The following is a 20770-nucleotide window of genomic DNA, read 5'->3' as shown; positions in this document are numbered from 1 at the left end:
TGAGTAAAGCCTAAGATGCTTTCTGTTTCTTTCAGGCCCCAAGGTCGTTTCTAAAGACATTCCGGTGGAAACCATCGAAGAAGTTTCCAAAATTCTCAAGAGGTCCCCCGTGATCTGGGACAACATCCACGCTAACGATTACGATCAGAAGAGACTGTTCCTCGGGCCCTACAAGGGCCGCTCCACCGAACTTATCCCACGGCTCCAAGGAGTCTTAACCAATCCGAACTGTGAATTTGAGTCCAATTACATCGCAATCCACTCGTTGGCGACCTGGTATAAATCCAACATGAACGGAGTGAGGAAAGATGTGGTCATGAGTAAGTACAGGGCACAATCATGACAGCAGTGCGGTCCAGCAATCGCCCAGCCGCATCTGACCGCTGCTCTGAACTTAATCATTCTGCGTCTATGTTGTGTCTCTTGTTTTAGGACTTCAGGTGCAAAAATGAGGAGAATTTTATAGTTCTAACAGGTAAAACACATTTAATTTCCTCTCTTCTTTTGCAGCCGACAGTGAGGAGAGCACCGTTTCTATACAGATCAAACTAGAAAACGAAGGCAGCGATGAAGATCTAGAAACCGACGTCCTGTACAGTCCCCAGATGGCTCTGAAATTAGCGCTGACAGACTGGCTGCAGGAGTTCGGCGTGCCTCTGCAGTACAGCAGTAAGTTACGGCTTTCTTCTGTAGTGTAGGTTTTTTTTTTTCTAATTATATTTTTATATCTGTCTTTCTAAATCACAACTTGCTTCTAACAGACACAAAACTAAATTGGTTGAATCGGCCTTGATGTAATTCAGCTAAACATGCCAATTTATTTTTGTTTGAGGGCCTGCTGTTTGTTGGAAAGAAACCATTTAATAAAAAGAAAAAACAGAAAAAAACACTAACAATACAAATCGCTGTTTCTGCCCTTGCTTTTCTTATCTTCCCCTTTCCTTATCCTGTCCTCCTTCTTCCCCTTTCCCTTTTCCCCTTTCTTCTTACCCCTTTCCCCCCTTCCCCCGTTCATGGTCGGCTACAGAAGAAGTTCTGTTGAGGAGCCAGTGTACATTATCAATGTGTGTAAAAATGTTTTATTTTTCTTCCCCTCTTTACCAGACCGTCAATTGGCGCACAGCGGAGCAAAATCCACTGTTGTTGGAATGGCGCCTTTAATTTCTACCCCATCCCTCAATGCCGCAACCACCGTCACAACGGTTTACCAACAACCCATCATGAGCCAAGGGACGGGACTAAGCAACGAGCCGCCAATGCTCTCCAAAGAGGAGGAGAAAAAGCAGCTGGACGAGGAGCCCATGGAGATGGTGGTGGAAAAGGCAGAAGACATCAATAAGAACGTCAACCAAATACTAACGGACATTGTAGAAGCTAAAATGTCGGAGGAGCTGAAGCCGATGGACACTGATAAAGAGAGCGTAGGGGAGGTGAAGTCCTCCGAGTCCTGTATGCAGGAGGACGTGTGTAATGACATTGCCCCAATGCAGACTGATGAGCAGGTCCACAAGGAGCTGTTTATCCCTGGCCCTAATGAGAAGCCTCTGTACACCGCTGAGGCCGTCAACCTGGACGACTTGCAGTTACTCGCCGACCTATTTTACTTGCCTTATGAGCATGGACCAAAAGGCGCCCAGATGTTAAAGGAATTTCAGTGGTTGCGTGCCAACAGCAGCGTGGTCAGCGTGAACTGCGAGGGAAAAGACACAGACAAAGTGAGTATCTACGGCAAGATCTATGACTAGTATAAACCCCATTATCTGTATTCACAACTAATTAACTGACCCTTTTTTTTTAACCTCTTAAAGGGGTTGTCTTATTCTGCTCACTTCTGCATCGGGACGTGAGCGGCTCTCATGATGTTGCGTCTACCCATATCTGCCAGGACGTGCGCACGATTCTGGTTAACAGGTATGTGCAGATGCAACACCATCAGCGCCAGTCACCTCCTGATCTGGAAAGGGCTAAAATGACAACTCAAAAGGGACGAAGGTAGGTGGCCAGAGAACGCACAGGAGTGCTCAAAGTATTTTACTGTTTCTGGCTTACTGAGCACTCTAAAAAGTTTATGGAAATCATTGCATACCTAGCTAGGATTAGCAGAGCCATGACAGTCATTTGTTAGGGCTGTAGTCCCTTACAATGACAGATGCTTAAAGGGGTTGTCCGGGACATTAACACCGATGGCTTATCCTAAGAATCCATGCTAAAGTCCCAGACAACCCCTTTAACCTCCAGTTATTAGAAAAATGAGCATTAGTAAAAAAAAAAAAAAATAAAAATTAAAATCTAGGCAATGTATAAATCCCTCTGAGGGTCTTCTTCAACCCTTTGGTGGGGGGTCACTTCATATAAATAATATCCGCATGCTCGTTAATCATAGACCTTGTTTCCATTTTACTAGATTTAAGAAAATATAGTTTTGGAATGTAAAACAAAAGTGCAGACAAGATACCCATGTGTCAAAGAAAAAAACTGTTCAAAAGAAAAAAAAATGGTGAAGAGTTCTAGTATCTGCACCTTCAACAAACTGTCGGCTCCCGGGCACTGATCACTAAAACAAAGGGGCAAATTGGTTCAGCCGAGCTCGGCTCACTTTAGCTATGAACCCATCGTCTTCTCCGTCCATATTGTTGCTGTATTTTTTGACTTATCATAGAATGTTAGAGTTGTAAGGGACCTCCAGGGTCCTCGTGTCCAACCCCCTGCTCAGTGCAGGATTCACTAAATCATCTCAGACAGATGTCTGTCCAGCCTCTGTATGAAGACTTCCATTGAAGGAGAACTCACCACCTCTCGTGGCCGCCTGTTCCACTCATTGATCACCATCACTGTCAAAATTATTTTTCTAAGATCTAATCTGTATCTTCTCCCTTTCAGTTTCATCCCATTGCTTCTCGTGTTTCCATGTGCAAATGAGAATAAGGATGATCCCTCTACACTGTGACATCCCTTCAGATTTTGTAGACAGCTGTTAAGTTTCCTCTTAGCCTTGTTTTTTGCAAGCTAAACATTCCCAGATCCTTAAATCGTTCCACGTGGGACATTGTTTGCAGTCCGCTCACCATCCTGGTTGCTCTTCTCTGAACTTGCTCCAGTTTTTTCAATGTCTTTTTTTTTTTTTAACTATGGTGCCCAGAACTGGACACAGTATTCCAGATGAGGTCTGACCAAGGAGGAGTAGAGGTGGATAATTACTTCACGTGATCTAGACTTTATGCTTCTCTTAATACATCCCAGGACTGTTTGCCTTTTTTTGCTGCTGCATCACACTGCTGACTCCTGTGCAGTCTGTGATCTGTTAGTATACCAAAGTCTTTTTCACATGTGCTGTTGCTTAGTTCTATTCCTCCCATTCTGTAGATGTAATTTTCGTTTTTCTTGCCCAGATGTAGAATCTTGTATTTCTCCCTGTTAAATACCATTCTATTAGTCGCTGCCCATTGTTCAAGCTCATCTAGATCCTTCTGAATCCTTTGTCTTCTCTAGTGTTAAGCCCCCGTCTCACATAGCGAGATCGCTGCTGTGTCACGGTTTTGGTGATGCAACAGCGACCTCACCAGCGATGTCGCTATGTGTGACACTTTGCCATGATCAGGCCCCTGCTGTGAGGTCGCTGATCGCTGCAGAATGTCCTGGACCATTTTTTGGTCATTGCCCTCCCGCTGGTCAGCACACATCGCTGTGTGTGACCAGCGGGAGCAGCGATCAGGCTGGTAACCATGGTAAACATCGGGTTACTAGGGGCACACGCGCACCTAGTAACCCGTTGTTTATCATGGTTACGAGCCTGCTAAAGTGAGCGGTAACCTCCCGCTCACTGTAGCAGAGTGGTAACCATGGTAAACATCGGGTTACTAGGTGCGCGTGTGCCCCTAGTAACCCAATGTTTATCATGGTTACCAGCCTGCTCCTGCTTCAGCAGGCTGGTAACCGGAGCAGGACATCGTGGAAAGATTCTTTCCACGATGTCGCTGCTCCCCTGATCGTTGGTGAGCCTGCCTGTTTGACATCTCACCAGCGACCACATAGCGACGCAGCAACGATCCCTGACAGGTCGTATCGTTGTCGGGATCGTTGCAGCGTCGCTAAGTGTGACGGGACTTTTAGCTATCCCTCCTAGCTTTGCATAGTCTGCAAATGTGATTAGTTTACCTTCCATTCCCTTATCTAGATCATTTATAAAAATGTTGAACACTGGGGTCAGGACAGAGCCTTGTGGTACCCTACTTGAAACACTCTTCCAATTGGAGGTGCAACCATTTATTACCACCCTTCGACTATGATCACTGAGCCAGTTATGAATCCACCTAACCATAGTCTTCTGTGTCTTGCAGATTTGTGAATGGAGAGACAGAGCGTTAAAGTTTGAGGAGATGTGCAGCGTTGTAATGACCATGTTCACCCGACTTTCCAACTCTCCGAATCGGACCATCCTGTACGACCTGTACCCCTACGTCTGGGATATTAAGAGTATCATTTCTATGGTGAAGTCTTTTGTCCAGTGGCTAGGTACGTGACGGAAGAATCATTTCTGCTGCCGTCTCTCTTGATCACACAGTTGCTTGCTCCGGGGTGAACAAAACTTGGGCTAATAATGAATTTAGACATTTTTTTTTTTCCCCAAGTGAAGCCTCTTTCTTCCTCCTTTTTTCCGATTTTGTACGGCATGTTTTATTCCCCCTGTGGGCCTATGCAATCATGAAATGTGTAATTGTGTAGCTGTGGACCGGTCTGAAAACACTTGGGCTCTGCGCTATCCCAACCGTACCATGGACCCAGTAGCCCGCTGCTTGCTGTGTACCCATAACGCCATTGCTATTTTTGACAGAAGTATTCAAGAGCAACAATTGACACCCTGGAAAAAGAGAAAAGGTGACATCCCCTCACCCCTCCCCCATTCCCATCAGCGCACGCGAGCTTTTGCGTAAGGCTATTCTGGTGCCGAGGGGCTTTTACATCATCACACATCCGGGGTGGGCTTCAATTTGCATTAACTTTGGGCAAACCAAATGTTGTGCAGTCATTGAGATGGCTGTACCGTATTGTGTTTGCAGGTAAATTTTCCTTTTTTGCTAGTAATTCTAAACTCTTTGCGTGCACCAGCATGGCCTCAGACTACTTGCGTAGCCTCATTTTATTTTCAGGTTTCAAAGTCGCTAAAAGGAGCAGTGTGGAGATTTTGCTTTTACACGACACAGCAGGCAGCGATGCTGGGGTACCCCTGAAAATAGGCGAAACTCGCCACCTATGTGGCTCCAAATTACAATCCTAAATTATACTGTAGAAAATAAAATTGAGTAAATACTCAGGACACTTTTTTTTTTTTTTGTCTAAAGGAGATTTTGATTCCTTGGATAGAGATGGAGAATAAAATCTTTAGACAATTTGCAGAAATCCGGCGCTGGTGTGGCGCCTCAGAGCCGCGATTGCTTCCAGACCATAAGCAGGTGGTGTGTGTCCTATTCTCTCGTTTACTAACGATTGTATTGTGTCTTCCTCATTGTGCACAGATGGGAGAGACCTGAGCACAAGTGTCTGCTGCTAATGGATGGAGAAAGAAAGATGCATACCGCGCCCTGCCGCCATGCTATATAGGACCTCTGTAGACCAGGCAGCGTAGGGAAACTAGGGCTGGACGGATAAGCTAAAGTCACATTTCTTCAGCCATTTCCACTCTCTTTATAGCTGGAATCGCATTCAGTTTTCAGTTTTTAAAGCCAAAGACGGAAGTGAATGGAAAAAGCGTAAAGGAAAGACTTATACAGTGGGGCAAATAAGTATTTGATACACTGCCGATTTTTCAAGTTTTCCCACCTACAAGGAATGGAGAGGTCTGTAATTTTTATTCGTAGGTGCACTTCACCTGTGAGAGACAGAATCTAATAATAAAATCCAGAAAATCACATTGTATGATTTTTACATAATTAATTTGCATTTTATTGCATGGAATAAGTGTTTGATACAATAGAAAAATAGAACTTAATATTTGTTCCAGAAACCTTTGTTTGCAATTACAGAGGTCAGACGTTTCCTGTAGTTCTTGACCATGTTTGCACACACTGCAGCAGGGATTTTGGCCCCTTCCTCCATGCAGGTCTTCTCCAGATCTTTCCGGTTTCGGGGCTGTCACTGGGCAATATTGAGTTTCAGCTTCCTCTAAAGATTTTCCATTGGGTTCCTGTCTGGAGACTGGCTAGGCCACTCCAGGAGTTTCAAATGCTTCTTGTGGAGCCACTACTTAATTGTCCTGACTGTGTGTTTCGGGTCATTGTCATACTGGAAGACCCAGCCACCAATCTTCAATGCTCTTACTGAGGTAAGGAGGTTGTTGGCCAAAATCATGCGATACATGACCCATCCATTCTCCTTTCAATACGGTGCAGTCATCCTATACCCTTTGCAGAAAAGCACCCCCAAAGTATGATGTTTCCCCCACCATTCTTCACGGTTGGTACGGTGTTCTTGGGGTTGTACTCATCCTTCATCCTCCAAACACAGCGAGTTCTATTTTGGTCTCATCTGACCACATGACCTTCTCCCATTCCTCATCTGGATCATCCAGATGGTCATTGGCGAACTTCAAACAGACCTAAACGTGGTAGCGTGATCTGGGGGACCTTGCGTGATCTGGGGGACCTTGCGTGCCCTGCTGGATTTTAATCCATGGCGGTGTAGTGTGTTACTAACGGTAATGTTTGAGACTGTGGTCCCAGCTCTCTTCAGGTCATTGGCCAGGTCCTCCCTTGTAGTTTTGGGCTGATTCCTGACCTTTCTTAGGATCATCCTTACCCCACGAGGCGAGATCTTGCATGAAGCCCCAGACCGAGGAAGACTGACAGTCATCTTGTGTTTCTTCCATTTTCTAATAATTGCTCCAACAGTAGTTGCCTTCTCGCCAAGCTGCTTTCCTATTGTCCTGTAGCCCACCCTCGCCTTCTGCAGGTCTACAATTTTGTCCCTGGTGTCCTTAGACAGCTCTTTGGTCTTGGCCTTGGTGGAGAGGTTGGAGTGTGATTGAGTGTGTGGACAGGTGTCTTTTATACAGGTAATGAGTTGAAACAGGTGCAATTAATACAGGTAATGAGTGCAGAGTAGGAGGACTTCTTAAAGAAGAACTAACAGGTCTGTGAGAGCCAGAAGTCTTGCTGGTTGGTTGGTGATCAAATACTTATTTCATGCAATAAAATGCAATTTAATTATGTAAAAATCATACAATGTGATTTTCTGGTTTTTATTTTTAGATTCTGTCTCTCACAGGTGAAGTGTACCTACGATAAAAATTACAGAACTCTCCATTCATTGTAGGTGGGAAAACTTGCAAAATCTGCAGTGTATCAAATACTTATTTTCCCTCCTGTGTATGTACTTCACCTTCCTGCCAAATCCACTTCTGACTTTGGCTCAAAAAGACCTGCATGTGTGATTCCAGCCTTAGTTACCACCTATAGACTTGAAGGGGTATTCCCATCTCCAAGATCCTACCACAATATGTAGTAGGTGTAGTAATAATAATATTAGCAAATATCTCCAATTAGAATTTTTTTTATAGTTCTCCTCATTCACTATATCACTTATCCCATATACAGAGCATTACAGTAGCTTAGGTATCCATGGTTACAACCACTCATATATTGACAGTTAGACAGCTCTTAGTGGTTGTAACCATGGATACCTAAGCTACTGCACTGCCCTGCACATGGGGTAAGCGACATAGAGAATCAGGAGAACTATACTACATTTCTAATTGGAGATATTTGCTAATATTATTATTATTACACCTACTACATATTGGGATAGGATCTCGGAGATGGGAATACCCCTCTTGGACATTTATGGTATATGCCTTAGATGTCTAATGTTGAGAGCACCACCTCTATCTCAAGAATAGGAGTCCCATTCTCAAAAAAACAGAGGTAGGACTCTCGCCTATCCAAACATTTATAGGTTATCCATTTTGGAGTTGTTTTTATTTCAGATTTTTTTGGTTTATTATGATCAGAGTCAAATCCTGAGAGCCATTTCAAGGAAAATAGAAAATGCACTAAAAGATTGCCAAAAAAATGTTCTTAGCATTTTATAATATTTCTGGCTGGTCACTATATTCCAGGAGATCAGCAATGTAAGATACGTGTCTGCAGCAGGAGCTTCCCCCTCTTCTATGTCTGAGCCCCACCCCTTGGCTAAGCTCCACCCCCTTTCTAAGCCCCACCCCTTCACGATCTACCAGAGATTAAAAGGAAAGCAAAATACACCTAAGCGCTTTCATAATTTTTTCTGTTACTTTAAATCTATAAAGAAATCTCAGGAGCTCAGACGGCTGACTGACTGCAGCAGGAGCCCCCCCCCTCCCCCCTCCATATATTCGGCACGAGGCCATTAGCTCCCCAAGTCCTTTGGATAAAGCCAACTTCTCTGCTGGTGCCCAATAGAGCGGGTAATCAGGAGACTGACCTCTGTGCTTCCTGCTGACACAACCAGTGAGGGCAACATCGTCCCCTGTTTACTTATCCCTTATTTCTAGCGTTTGTAATCCTTTACTTCAGTCTCCCTTTTTCATCCAGTCTTGTCCCCATATTAATATTTAATAATGAGAAATATATAAAGACATCTTCTCGGTGTCCTAGGAAATCGGCCACATCCTCCATCTCTGTAGAAGACAGCTGGCTGCAGCAGGAGCCTCCCCCCTCCGAATACATGTAATGTTAGGCTGCATCCAGTCTCCTCACCCATCTGCTAGCTGAGTAATGCAAGGTATTAGGAGCGGATTGAATGAGTTTGGGGTTTTCTTTTAGTTCTCTGTAACATTTCTACTGCCCTATATGTGAGGGTCTTATTTTTCTAGTTCTGGAGAACATTTTGCTTTGCAGCAATTCTGTGATTTAATGAAGTTGCTCCAGATTGAAGCTTTGCTTTCAGTAACATCCAGCTCACTGCAAAGCCAATAGAAATGACTCTCTGCCCTGTAGTACACAGCAGTATAACTGAGAAGGAAGAAGGTGCTATATTGTCAGCTGCCAGAGGGGGAAGGAGACTGATTCTGTCCAGAGCCTTCCCCCAGCAGCATTAAGATGGGGAGGACTTGGAAGCAGAATATGATGCTGGAAACACTGCAGATTACTTTTCCTTCCTAATATTACATGATATATTGCTTCTCACTGATTATTGACAGGCTCGGCTGCTTTCTTCTAAGTGCCTTATTATAACACGGGCAGAACATACATATAGTATATCTGAGCTGTGTATGATCGGCCTCTATTGTCAGATGTGGAAGTGGGAATAAGTGACTCCCGTCTGAATAATGAACTCTTATTAGAAGACGTATATTATAAAGATGGCTTCCAGCCACAATGACTGATGACACCTCTATATACAGTAGATAACACAGGAGCCACCATTCACAATAGGGGATGGCACAGCTCACCTCCTCCTCCTGTACAATGACTGATAACACCTCTATATACAGTAGACAATACAGGCGCCACCATTCACAATAGATGTCACAGCTCACCTCCTCCCCCTCCTGTACAATGACTGATAACACCTCTATATACAGTAGACAATACAGGCGCCACCATTCACAATAGATGGCACAGCTCACCTCCTCCTCCTCCTGTACAATGACTGATAACACCTCTATATACAGTAGACATTACAGGCGCCACCATTCACAATAGATGTCACAGCTCACCTCCTACAATGATTATGGTGGATGCCTGGTTTGCACTTTTGTATACACTCGGTAGTAGTCATACTCGCAGTGGTCTGTAGGTCTCGCTGTACAGTCCTTTGTAGTAAACCTGCGGAGTAGAGGGCAGAATCCGCTGTCGGCCGTCCGCACCTTTGTTTATCTGACTTCTGCGGAGGATTTTGATCCATCTTACATTAAGCTGAGGCAATGATCGTAGGGCTGGTCCCCCATTGATCGTAGGGCTGGTCCCCCATTGATCGTAGGGCTGGTCCCCCATTGATCGTAGGGCTGGTCCCCCCATTGATCGTAGGGCTGGTCCCCCATTGATCGTAGGGCTGGTCCCCCTTTGATCGTGGGGCTGGTCCCCCTTTGATCGTGGGGCTGGTCCCCCATTGATCGTGGGGCTGGTCCCCCATTGATCGTGGGGCTGGTCCCCCATTGATCGTAGGGCTGGTCCCCCATTGATCGTAGGGCTGGTCCCCCATTGATCGTAGGGCTGGTCCCCCATTGATCGTAGGGCTGGTCCCCCATTGATCGTAGGGCTGGTCCCCCATTGATTGTAGGGCTGGTCCCCCATTGATCGTAGGGCTGGTCCCCCTTTGATCGTAGGGCTGGTCCCCCTTTGATCGTAGGGCTGGTCCCCCTTTGATCGTAGGGCTGGTCCCCCATTGATCGTAGGGCTGGTCCCCCTTTGATCGTAGGGCTGGTCCCCCTTTGATCGTAGGGCTGGTCCCCCTTTGATCGTAGGGCTGGTCCCCCATTGATTGTAGGGCTGGTCCCCCATTGATTGTAGGGCTGGTCCCCCATTGATTGTAGGGCTGGTCCCCCATTGATTGTAGGGCTGGTCCCCCATTGATTGTAGGGCTGGTCCCCCATTGATTGTAGGGCTGGTCCCCCATTGATTGTAGGGCTGGTCCCCCATTGATTGTAGGGCTGGTCCCCCATTGATTGTAGGGCTGGTCCCCCATTGATTGTAGGGCTGGTCCCCCATTGATTGTAGGGCTGGTCCCCCATTGATTGTAGGGCTGGTCCCCCATTGATTGTAGGGCTGGTCCCCCATTGATTGTAGGGCTGGTCCCCCATTGATTGTAGGGCTGGTCCCCCATTGATTGTAGGGCTGGTCCCCCATTGATTGTAGGGCTGGTCCCCCATTGATTGTAGGGCTGGTCCCCCATTGATTGTAGGGCTGGTCCCCCATTGATTGTAGGGCTGGTCCCCCATTGATTGTAGGGCTGGTCCCCCATTGATCGTAGGGCTGGTCCCCCATTGATCGTAGGGCTGGTCCCCCATTGATCGTAGGGCTGGTCCCCCATTGCACTTCCCTGCTCGCGGTCCTCATATCTGCAGGTCCTTGTGATGACATTTATATTATAAGGTGATGGCAGAGTAAATGATGGATAAATGTGACTTGAGCACTAGCAGCAGAGCTGTCATGTTGCTGGCTGCCGCTAGATGTCCGCGCGGCAGGTCTTTATGCTGTATGTCTTTTAACCAGCAGGGGGAGGGGTGGAGCATTTAGTGAAGTTAGGGAGTCCTTAGATATTTTGCTGAAAATGCAGACAAAAAAACAAACAAACCCTAAAAACCCCTACATGTAATGTTCTCCGCTTGGATCTGATTTCAACAGGGTGTCGTAGTCAATCTTCAGCACAGTTCTTAAGTGGAGACCAAGAGCCCTGGGCCTTTAGAGGAGGTCTAGCAGGAGAGTTCCAGGTATCAAATATGAATTCAAAACTCAATGACTTTATTTATGTTCACACGTTAATTTTGGACAATCCGTTTCTGTGCCTCCCAAGGGGATGAAAGGCTTGGTCTGCTGAAGGCTTAGACTGTAACAACCTCGTATTTACAGACTCATTTATTACTTTTAATTTCTTTTTTTAACCATCCTGTTTTTCAGGTGGAGGAGACGTTGCGGTCCCATGCGCCGGCAGCGAATTAGCATAGCGCGCTGTTGCGTTTCACACTGTTCCTTTGCAGGTCGCATTGCGCTCGCCCCTTCGCGCACGCTCGCAGCAAGCGCTGGCTTGGCTCTCCTACACTGAAACTCCATGAACAAAGGTGAAGCGTAGATTTATGGCTTTGAAGTAGTTTACCATACTGGGGGTGATCAATACCAACTTGCTCATGGACTTTCTGGCGGCGCAGCTGATCTTTTTCCCTCTCACAGGTGTCCTGGCGCGCGCTGCATGTGGTGGCATAGTACTGTGCAGGATGGCGCGCCTCCTCTTGTCACAGTCAACCCTCTTCAGACCAATCCTATTCACGCGCCATTCGCGTTATGGCGCTATACTGCACCTGCAAAGGTAGCCAAGACGTTACCCTGCGGGGCACAATGATGTGAATTGACCTCAGTGTGCATTTTTTTTTATTTTTTTTTGGCTTTGCTGAGATATTGCTGCGGTGGCATGTTTATTTTTGAACACTGCTTTTCAGATTTTTTTAAATATATTTTTTATTTTATTTTTTTTTTGCTTTAGATCTGTTGTTTCCAGCTCTGATTTACCTTCTGTTCTTCTTATTTTTCCTAGCGTTTGCTTCCAATTGAGGGAGCAAATGACCTGTTTTTTCAGCCTCCGCCCCTGACGCCGACTTCTAAAGTCTACACCATAAGACCTTATTATCCAAAAGATGAGGTGAGTCTCTCATGTCCCTAGTGTTTTACCTCCTCCTCTGCTTGTACAATGACTGATAACCCCTCTATATACAGTAGATAACACAGGATCCACCATTCACAATAGGTGATATCACAGCTCACCTCCTCCTGTACAATGTCTGATAACACCTCTATATACAGTAGATAACACAGGATCCACCATTCACATTAGGTGATATCACAGCTCACCTCCTCCTCCTGTACAATGACTGATAACACCTCTATATACAGTAGATAACACAGGATCCACCATTCACATTAGGTGATATCACAGCTCACCTCTTCCTCCTGTATAATGACTGATAACACCTCTATATACAGTAGATAACACAGGATCCACCATTCACAATAGCTGATGTCACAGCTCACTTCCTCCTCAATAACTGGTAACCCCATTATATACAGTTGTAACATTTTTGCAGATTTCCCAGTGAATGAATTAGAGACTCTGCAGCATCAAAATAGCAAAAGTTTTAATGAAGACTACTTAGAAAGTTGCTTAATTTTATGTTTAGAAGCAAATGAACAATTAAAAATAAATCTGTGATGATACGTAACTTTCTATATATTTTATATCTAGGCATCTGTTTACAAGATTTGTAGAGAAATGTATGACGATGCAATGGACGATCTGCCATTTGAGAGCCAACCTGACTTGATAGGAGACAAGTAAGTGTCAATTATTTTTGGGGATGTCGTTGTTCTTTCATGTCGTAATGTGCAGCTGAGCGTCGGAGCTACACGATGTATGGAGCGGTAGTGTCCCTCGTCCAGGCACTCTGCCCGCTGGCCGATCTGCATTATTATATTATATATTTTTTCCTTAATTTAGGTTAAAGTATCCTTTCTTATTGTCTGCGTATAATGTAATATATATTATGTATTTTATTTTTTTTGTGCAGTGCAAATATTATATAATCGCACTGCACAAAAAATATATAAAATATATTACATTGTACGTACACAATAAGAAAGGATAGTTTAATGTAAATTAAGAGAAATAAATTAACTATCTATAGATAGATAGATAATTTATTTATATATATATAGATGAATCTCTTTTTAATTTAGGTTAAACTTCTTTATTTTATTTTTTTTTTAGTTTAGGGTTTTTACTGTCCACTTTTCACACCAAATAACCAGTTGAATTAATTCTCCAAGCGATTTTGGTCATGTGGACACCTAATATGGATGTTTTCTTTCTTTATATAATTTTGTCTACCAATAGATGATAAAAGACCTCTGTGGTATAGCTTGTTTTTTTCACGGCCCCATGCTGTGTCACAGGTCACTGGCAGACCTAATATGCTGGAGCCCCAGCACACGTGCTCTGCCGGCCAGACGCTGGCAGTCGTGATCGCTGGCTCCTGCAGAAGCGTCGACGGCACAAATGCTTCCTGCACTGCAGAGCGCCCGCTGAGTACTATGCAGCTATACAAGAAATAGTTATATACCGCTTGTCTTCCTCTCGAGTCCCAGCTGTGTCTGACAGCCAGAGACCCAACCTGCTCCTGCTAGATCGCAGGAGCTTTAATCCTGTGCCGGACGTTTACAACAGCGCAGAGTTAAAGCCCAGTAGATCTTCAGCACTTGGCCATTTCAAGTTAAAGACCCTAGATCACCCTTATAGCCAATTTTTCTATTATACATGAAATTTCTATATTGTGCTCGAAGGGGTCATACCCCTTTCCAGCCTTTTACGTCCCCTCTTCCCACCCACAGCTCAGGGGGTTTATATGACTATTCACAGTACAACTCTATGTCCGATCAGTCTCTGACGCGGCTTGTCTTCTGTCCTCTAGGCTTGTCGGAGGACTTCTGTCTCACAGCCTCGACTACTGTTTTGTACTGGAAGACGAGGACGGGATATGCGGCTACGCCGTGGGCACAGCGGACGTGACGCCGTATCTGACAAAATGCAAACATTCCTGGATACCTTTTATGCAGGAGAAATATACCAAACCCAAAGAGGATAAAGAGCTGTCAGCGGCAGAGGTACGGCGCCCCGATATCAGCCCACGTGTGACATCAGTGAGGGGGGCAGGGGATAGGGACCCCTATTCAAGTGATTGATGGGACCCCCGGTAATCACACATCTATCTTCTAACCAGGGTCTCCATGTTTTACTGCTGTATTCATTATCCGTACAATAAACTGGACTGGAGTGAAGATGAGACTAAAGCTGGCGACAACGGAACAATATTATTTTTTATAGATGACCTTGGTGCCAACAGCCTTTATTTTATCTTTTTTTTTCTCTCTTTCATTTAGAAAATAATGCTCAGTTTTCACGAGGAGCAAGAAATCTTACCCGATACATTCCTTGCTAATTTCCCTTCTTTAATAAAAGTGGATATTCATAAGAAAGTGACGGATCCCAGCGTAGCGAAGGGCATGATGGCGTGTCTCCTGTCTTCTCTGAAAGCCAACGGTAAGTAGCCTGTGGCACTGCGATTCCCAAGGAGGACGCTCTGACATCTGCCCCCAGACCTGACTACTCCTGGCCCCACATCATGCCTGACCAAGCAGAAAGAATATTACAAACTTGCAGAATTTATTATTATTTTTTTTTGTACGGTGATTGTGGTCAAATCCTAGCTCTGCGGTACAGGGCTAACCATGGCTGACATTTCTTCTTTTTCCACGCCTTAGGTTCACGCGGCGCTTTCTGCGAGGTGAGACCTGACGACAAACGCATCCTGGATTTCTACAGTAAGCTCGGCTGCTTCGAAATTGCCAAAATGGAAGGATTCCCTAAGGATATTGTTATTCTGGGAAGAAGCCTATAGAGACTATTCTTCTAGAAAAATAAGCTACCAGATCAGATTGCATCATGGGACATCGTGCAAGATGGCGGCCGGTTTGCCGACAGGTCGTCTGAACTCTTCCTATGCATAAAACAACGTGACGAACGGACGGCTAAAAAAAAAAATTAGGAAAAAAAAAAAAAGTTTTCACGGGAAACGTCTGTAAATTTTCTGTTGGTCGTTTGCATGGGCGCTCACCCTCGGGGCGGCACGGCCTCCATGACGCGCCTGGTTTGTTTTTATGTCTGTCTGATTTCATGTCCTGATATTTGGTTGCCTTCTTCCGATTTGTTTCACTCATGGACGGCGGATGTCACCGGATTTCTATTTTACTTCCTCCCTGGAGAAATCCACGTTGCCAATTTTTTTTGCTTCCTATAAGCCCGGAGGGAAGGTGATGATATTGATAGCACTTGGTATATAGGGGGGTAGGACACAAGGGCCGAGCATGTGAATATAACGGCGCCCCCCCACATTTCAGAGGAAGAGGGCGGCCTAAGACGAGCTAAGGGAGGAGGCTTACAACGCGAAGAAGTGGAGCCTTTCTGTAAATGTTCCTGTAGAGATCTGTATGTACAGTCTGTGATTACCACGTTATGTCTTTTGTACATTATACTTTTTTTGTTTCTTTTTACGAGTTCTGATCCGGCATGGTTCACGAAATACGATATGGTAAAACACGCATAAGTGCTTCAACTGCGCCGTCTCGTTTGTTTTGTTCCACTTTCCGCGGATCATCCTGGTCTTCACTTTTCAGTTTAGAATTTTTACAATTTTAGGCACATGCTGTAATGGCGACATCTGCTTATCACATTCATTCCTTGCAATGAGGACACACCGGGGGAAGAAGTAATGTCTGTAAATCACGTGACCCTCCTGACTACGGATGTGACGTCTGTGGGTGATCATTGTTTACCCACGGGATCAGCAGGCCAGAGCCGGGATCCACGGGTAGCAGGGGTCCCCAGAGCCAGGATCCACTGGCAGTTGGGGGTGCCACAGAGCCGGGATCAACGGGCAATTGGGCGGTACCCCAGAGCTCAGATGCTGCAGTCATCACACTACTTAGTCTTCAGACAAATTTCCCAGGAGAAGGGGCTGACGTGAGCGCTTACATTTATGCCAATTTTTATAAATTTGGGAGTGTTTTCTTTTTTTGCTGCTGGTTTTTAAGCGTTTTTTGGACTCCTGTTATGTTACCAAAACCTTTTTCAAAAGTTGAAAACGGAATCAAGCGGCACAGAAAACAATCGGCTCTTCTTTTAAAGGGACAATCTGGGATTTTTAATGTATGGTCTGTCGTTAAACAAATGGTTCCTCTTCAGGCCATTAACTAAATAATCCCTTTAATAATCTGCACAGTGTACAGATGTACAGTAGAGTTATGGCACCTTTCATTTTCTAGCAGGGAAGCCTTGGCATGTCACCTTTCACTAGTCATAGCCATGTTCGACTTGAGCAAAAAAGATTTGCAGGGCCATAGTCCGTGGCTGGTGGAGGAGACCCCCGAACCTTCTACTTGCAGAGCGCTTCTTTTGATTACTCAGCCCCCCGCTATGTCATACGGACATTTCGGGACCTACTAATCAGAAGCAGGTGGAGGAGATACACAGGGCTTTTGCTTTTGACCCAGGGTCCTGCGAATCTTTTTAGCCCACCTCTATCCCCTATTGGCATGGGGAGATCCGGGCACACGTTTCTATCCTCTGTCTTTGCTTATAAAGTAGGTGCTGAGTTTCGGCTCCAGTAACGTGTCTGTTGATTACGCTCATGTTGCCTTTACCTCTGGGTTTCTTCTTCCCTTTTGCATGCCGTCGGCTGGTAGCCCATCTGTGGACTTTGGGTGTTAGGGCTGTGACCAGGCATGTACAATTACTGCGAATGCCATGTCTATAATATGAATATTATAAAGAGCAAACATTTTCTCTTACATCGACCTCAGTCCTTGGAGTGGTTTTTATTTTCTCTAAACTTTTGCATAAGTTGGTAGTACTTCTTGCTTTCTCCATGTAAGCCATTTCTTTTCCCTTATCTACTCCTCTTTCTCTATGAAACGCAGCTAAAATCTGTCGTGGTAAGAACAAAATGGACTTTCAATTTGGTGAGGGATCAGCTTACAGCTGTCGATTTATAGTCTATGGGAAGGAAGTAAGGCAGAGACGCACAGACTGGTGCTACTTTCTATGTAAAGCCTCAACCCCACTATCGGTATTCAGTCAGTATTTTTTCTCAGGAGTGGGAGCCAAAAACCAGGAGTGGGTGATAAATGCAGAATTGGTGATTTGTTTCTATTATACCTTTTCTCTGATTGTTCCTCACCTGGTTTTGGCTCCCACTCCTGAGAAAAAATACTGATCAAATACTGATAATGGAGCGGTGTCCTAAATTTTTAGCTCGCCCCAGAGCTGAAGTCACAGCTACAATGTTCAGTACTGGTGTATAATGCTCTTCATGCGGTCTCTGCTACATAGACAGGTGAACAGGAATCGTTTGTCTCTGTGTGTGCTGTGTATGGGAGACATCATAGCAGCTAGTCCCCACCCACCAGCTCAGAGACAACTGAAAACAGTACACAGAAAACTGGTGCAAAATGCAGAATAAAAGTCCTTTAATTGCACGCTGTCAAGATACTCGGGTATGGCCGAAGACATTGGGCGGACTCGTGACCATGCGTGCCTCGTGCGATCTTCTTCCTTCTGTCCACCAGACGGGCTCGGCCTTTCTTCATACAAGTGAATTGAGTGAGACCTGACACATGACTGCAGACTTTTAGCAGAAACCCGGACAACAAGGCTGTGGGCAGCCTACGTGATAGAACTAAAATACTTGGCTGCATCTGGAATAGGATTACCTATGGTCGTCTCCCTACTACTGAAGGGGATCAAAAAATTTGATGCAAGTCAGAAAAACCTACAGATTTTGGCCGGACCAGATGACTAATGCAAATGGTGGACAAAGAAGAAGAAGAAGAAGAAAGGGACATTTTGGATTTCAATATGGCTGATCCTGTGCTCGGCGGGAGATAAGCCTCCAGATGTCTGGCAGTGGCTCATTCCCTTCGTGCTTTTCCGAGCCACGTCTATGGGGAGTGAGGAGGAATCGCTGTACAAACACTCAGCTGACTGCGATCCAATGCGTATAACCACCCTAGAAGACCATAGACACTACTGCGCTAAAATCGTAAAGTGCTGTGGAATATGTAGGCGCTATAGGAACTACAACAAAAAAAATAACCACTTTCCATTTTTGCGCTTTCGTTTTTTGCTCCTTTTCTTCCCAGAGTCATAACTTTTTTATTTTTCAGTAAATATGGCCACAGGAGGGCTTGTTTTTTGTGGGACGAGTTGTACTTTTGAACGACACCATTGATTTTTACCATATAATGTAATGGATAAACGAGAAAAAAAAAATCCAAGTGCGGTGAAATGGTAAAAAAAAAAAAAAAAAAAAAAAAGTAATTTCATAATTTGTGTTTTGAGTTTTATTTTTACCATGTTCGCTAAATGTTAAAACTGACCTGCCATTAGGATTCCCTAGGTCATTACGAATTTGTAGATATGAAATATGTATAGGTGCTTATTTATTTTAAGTGGTGAAAAAAAAAAAATTGCGCCATTTTCCGAGAGCTTTAGCAATCTCCATTTTTCGGGATCTTGGGCCGGGTGAGGGCTTATTTATTTTTTTTTTGAGTGCCGAGTTGACGTTTTTACTGCAATGTTGCGGCGACCAAAAAAATGTAATTCTTGGGTCTTGATTTTTTTTTTTTTTTTTTTTTTAAGTACGCTGTTTACCTATCTGATTAATTCTTTTTATATATTGATAGATCGGGCGATTCTGAACGCGGTGATACCAAATATGTGTAGGTTTGATATTTTTTTCGTATTGTTTTATTTTGAATGGGGCGATTTGAACTTTTTATATTTTATTTTTTATTATATCTTTAAAAACATTTTTTAACACTTTTTACTTGCTTCAATAGTCTTCTTAGGAAACTTGAAGCTGCAATCGTCTGATCGCTTGTGTTACACATAGCATGGCTTCAGCTCATCTGCTATGAACGCCGACCACTGAGCGGCGTTCATATCAGATCGGCTATGAAAACCACAGGTTTTCTGCACACCGCGGGTTGTCATGCCAACGCATCGGCGCCCCACGATCATGTGATGGGCGGGTTTTATGACGCGCATCCGGCGCGGTCATGTTACGTTGAAGATTGACAACGGCATTTAACATGTTAACAGCCCGCAGGTGGGTCGCAATTCCACCTGCAACTGTTAGGTTCACATGATCATATCAGCTGTCATGTGCCGGAAAATATGCGGGCTCAGCGCCGGAGCCCGCACTAAAGGGAGAGAGGTGACGTATGACGTATATATACGTCATGTTGTGAAAGGGTGAAAATCGCCCATTTGCTCCATTAATGCAAAATAAGTATTTTTTAAACAGTCTTCATTAAAAACGTCTTATAGTAGAGCCTGTACTTTGAGTACATCGCCGGCTATGCTTCTGCTTTTAATCTCTCGGCACAAAGCGCTTGGCCACTTTCGGCCTGGTTCATCATTTAATTTTTTCTTTAGTTTTTTTTATTTTCTTTATTTGTGGTATTAATTGATAATTTAGCTTTGCCTTACATTTTTTTGAGACGCGTTAGATAAGTTTCTAAAAAAAAAAACAACAAATTTCTAAAGTGTATGGTAATAATAATAATCTTTATATTGCGCCAACATATTCCACAGCGCTTTACAATTCAGATAATTTACAGACATTATCATCACTGTCCCCATCGGGGCTCACAATCTACATTCCCTATCAGTATGTCTTTGGAGTGTGGGAGGAAACCGGAGAACCCGGAGGAAACCCACGCAAACACGGGGAGAACATACAAACTCCTTGCAGATGTTGTCCTTGGTCGGATTTGAACCCAGGACCCCAGCGCTGCAAGGCTGCAGTGCTAACCACTGAGCCACCGTGCTGACCTGGTACATACAATCAGTCTAGGAGTAAGGGACTGGAGTACATTTGTGCAAAAAGTTTCAAAAACAGACAATAATAAAGAACATTTTTGATTTTGCACAAAATTTATCAACCATTTGCTCCAATTTAAAAAAATTTGGTGCAAAAAGTGGTCAAAGAATAATACCACAAGACAAATGAAGAGTGACTTAAAAAATGCAAATGATGAATCTGGCAGTTCTTATATTCATAGATATTTTTCACCAAATCTTTTAAAATAAATGTAATTTTTAATCTTTCCCCATAACTATACTCCTCAATTGCTCGAGCTCCAGGACCTCCCTTCTCTGTACTCGTGCCCAAAGCTGCATATTCCAGATGAGGGCGCACTAATGCTTTGTAAAGTGTTGATTTCACATCACTGTCCTACAAGTCCAGGCCTTTTTTTTTTTTAATACACAACAATATCTTACTGGCCTTAGAAGCCGCTGGTTGATATTTCATACTGTCATTCAGTCTGTGGTCTACAAGTAACACCCAGATCCTTCTCTATATGTGACTCTCCTAGTTTTATTCTCCCTAGAACATGGTGCATTCAGGTTATGACTAGTGTTGAGCGAGTACGTTCTGTTCTGAGTATGCTCGGGCCGAGCTCTGAGTATT

The 20770-nt window shown here is 44.3% G+C and overlaps 1 protein-coding gene across 1 annotated transcript in view; it reads left to right on the top strand.

Moving 5' to 3' along the window:
• Positions 1–15850, top strand: part of OGA (O-GlcNAcase) — a 39297-nt gene extending 23447 nt beyond the window's left edge. The window contains exons 7-16 of the mRNA XM_073684923.1: positions 36–320; positions 511–669; positions 1105–1715; positions 4338–4512; positions 11319–11404; positions 12223–12327; positions 12928–13016; positions 14150–14342; positions 14619–14778; positions 15000–15850. Coding sequence (XP_073541024.1) covers positions 36–320; positions 511–669; positions 1105–1715; positions 4338–4512; positions 11319–11404; positions 12223–12327; positions 12928–13016; positions 14150–14342; positions 14619–14778; positions 15000–15136 — 2000 coding nt within the window. The 3' untranslated portion in view covers positions 15137–15850. The remainder of the gene's footprint in view (positions 1–35; positions 321–510; positions 670–1104; positions 1716–4337; positions 4513–11318; positions 11405–12222; positions 12328–12927; positions 13017–14149; positions 14343–14618; positions 14779–14999) is intronic.
• Positions 15851–20770: the final 4920 nt, after the last annotated feature.

This window comes from Phyllobates terribilis, unplaced genomic scaffold (assembly GCF_046119375.1).
Source record: "Phyllobates terribilis strain yellow unplaced genomic scaffold, ASM4611937v1 Scaffold_5__5_contigs__length_657084704, whole genome shotgun sequence".
NCBI classification, from domain to species: domain Eukaryota; kingdom Metazoa; phylum Chordata; class Amphibia; order Anura; family Dendrobatidae; genus Phyllobates; species Phyllobates terribilis.
Note: the sequence above shows the minus strand (reverse complement) of the source record. Positions and strands in the feature narration are given on the sequence as shown.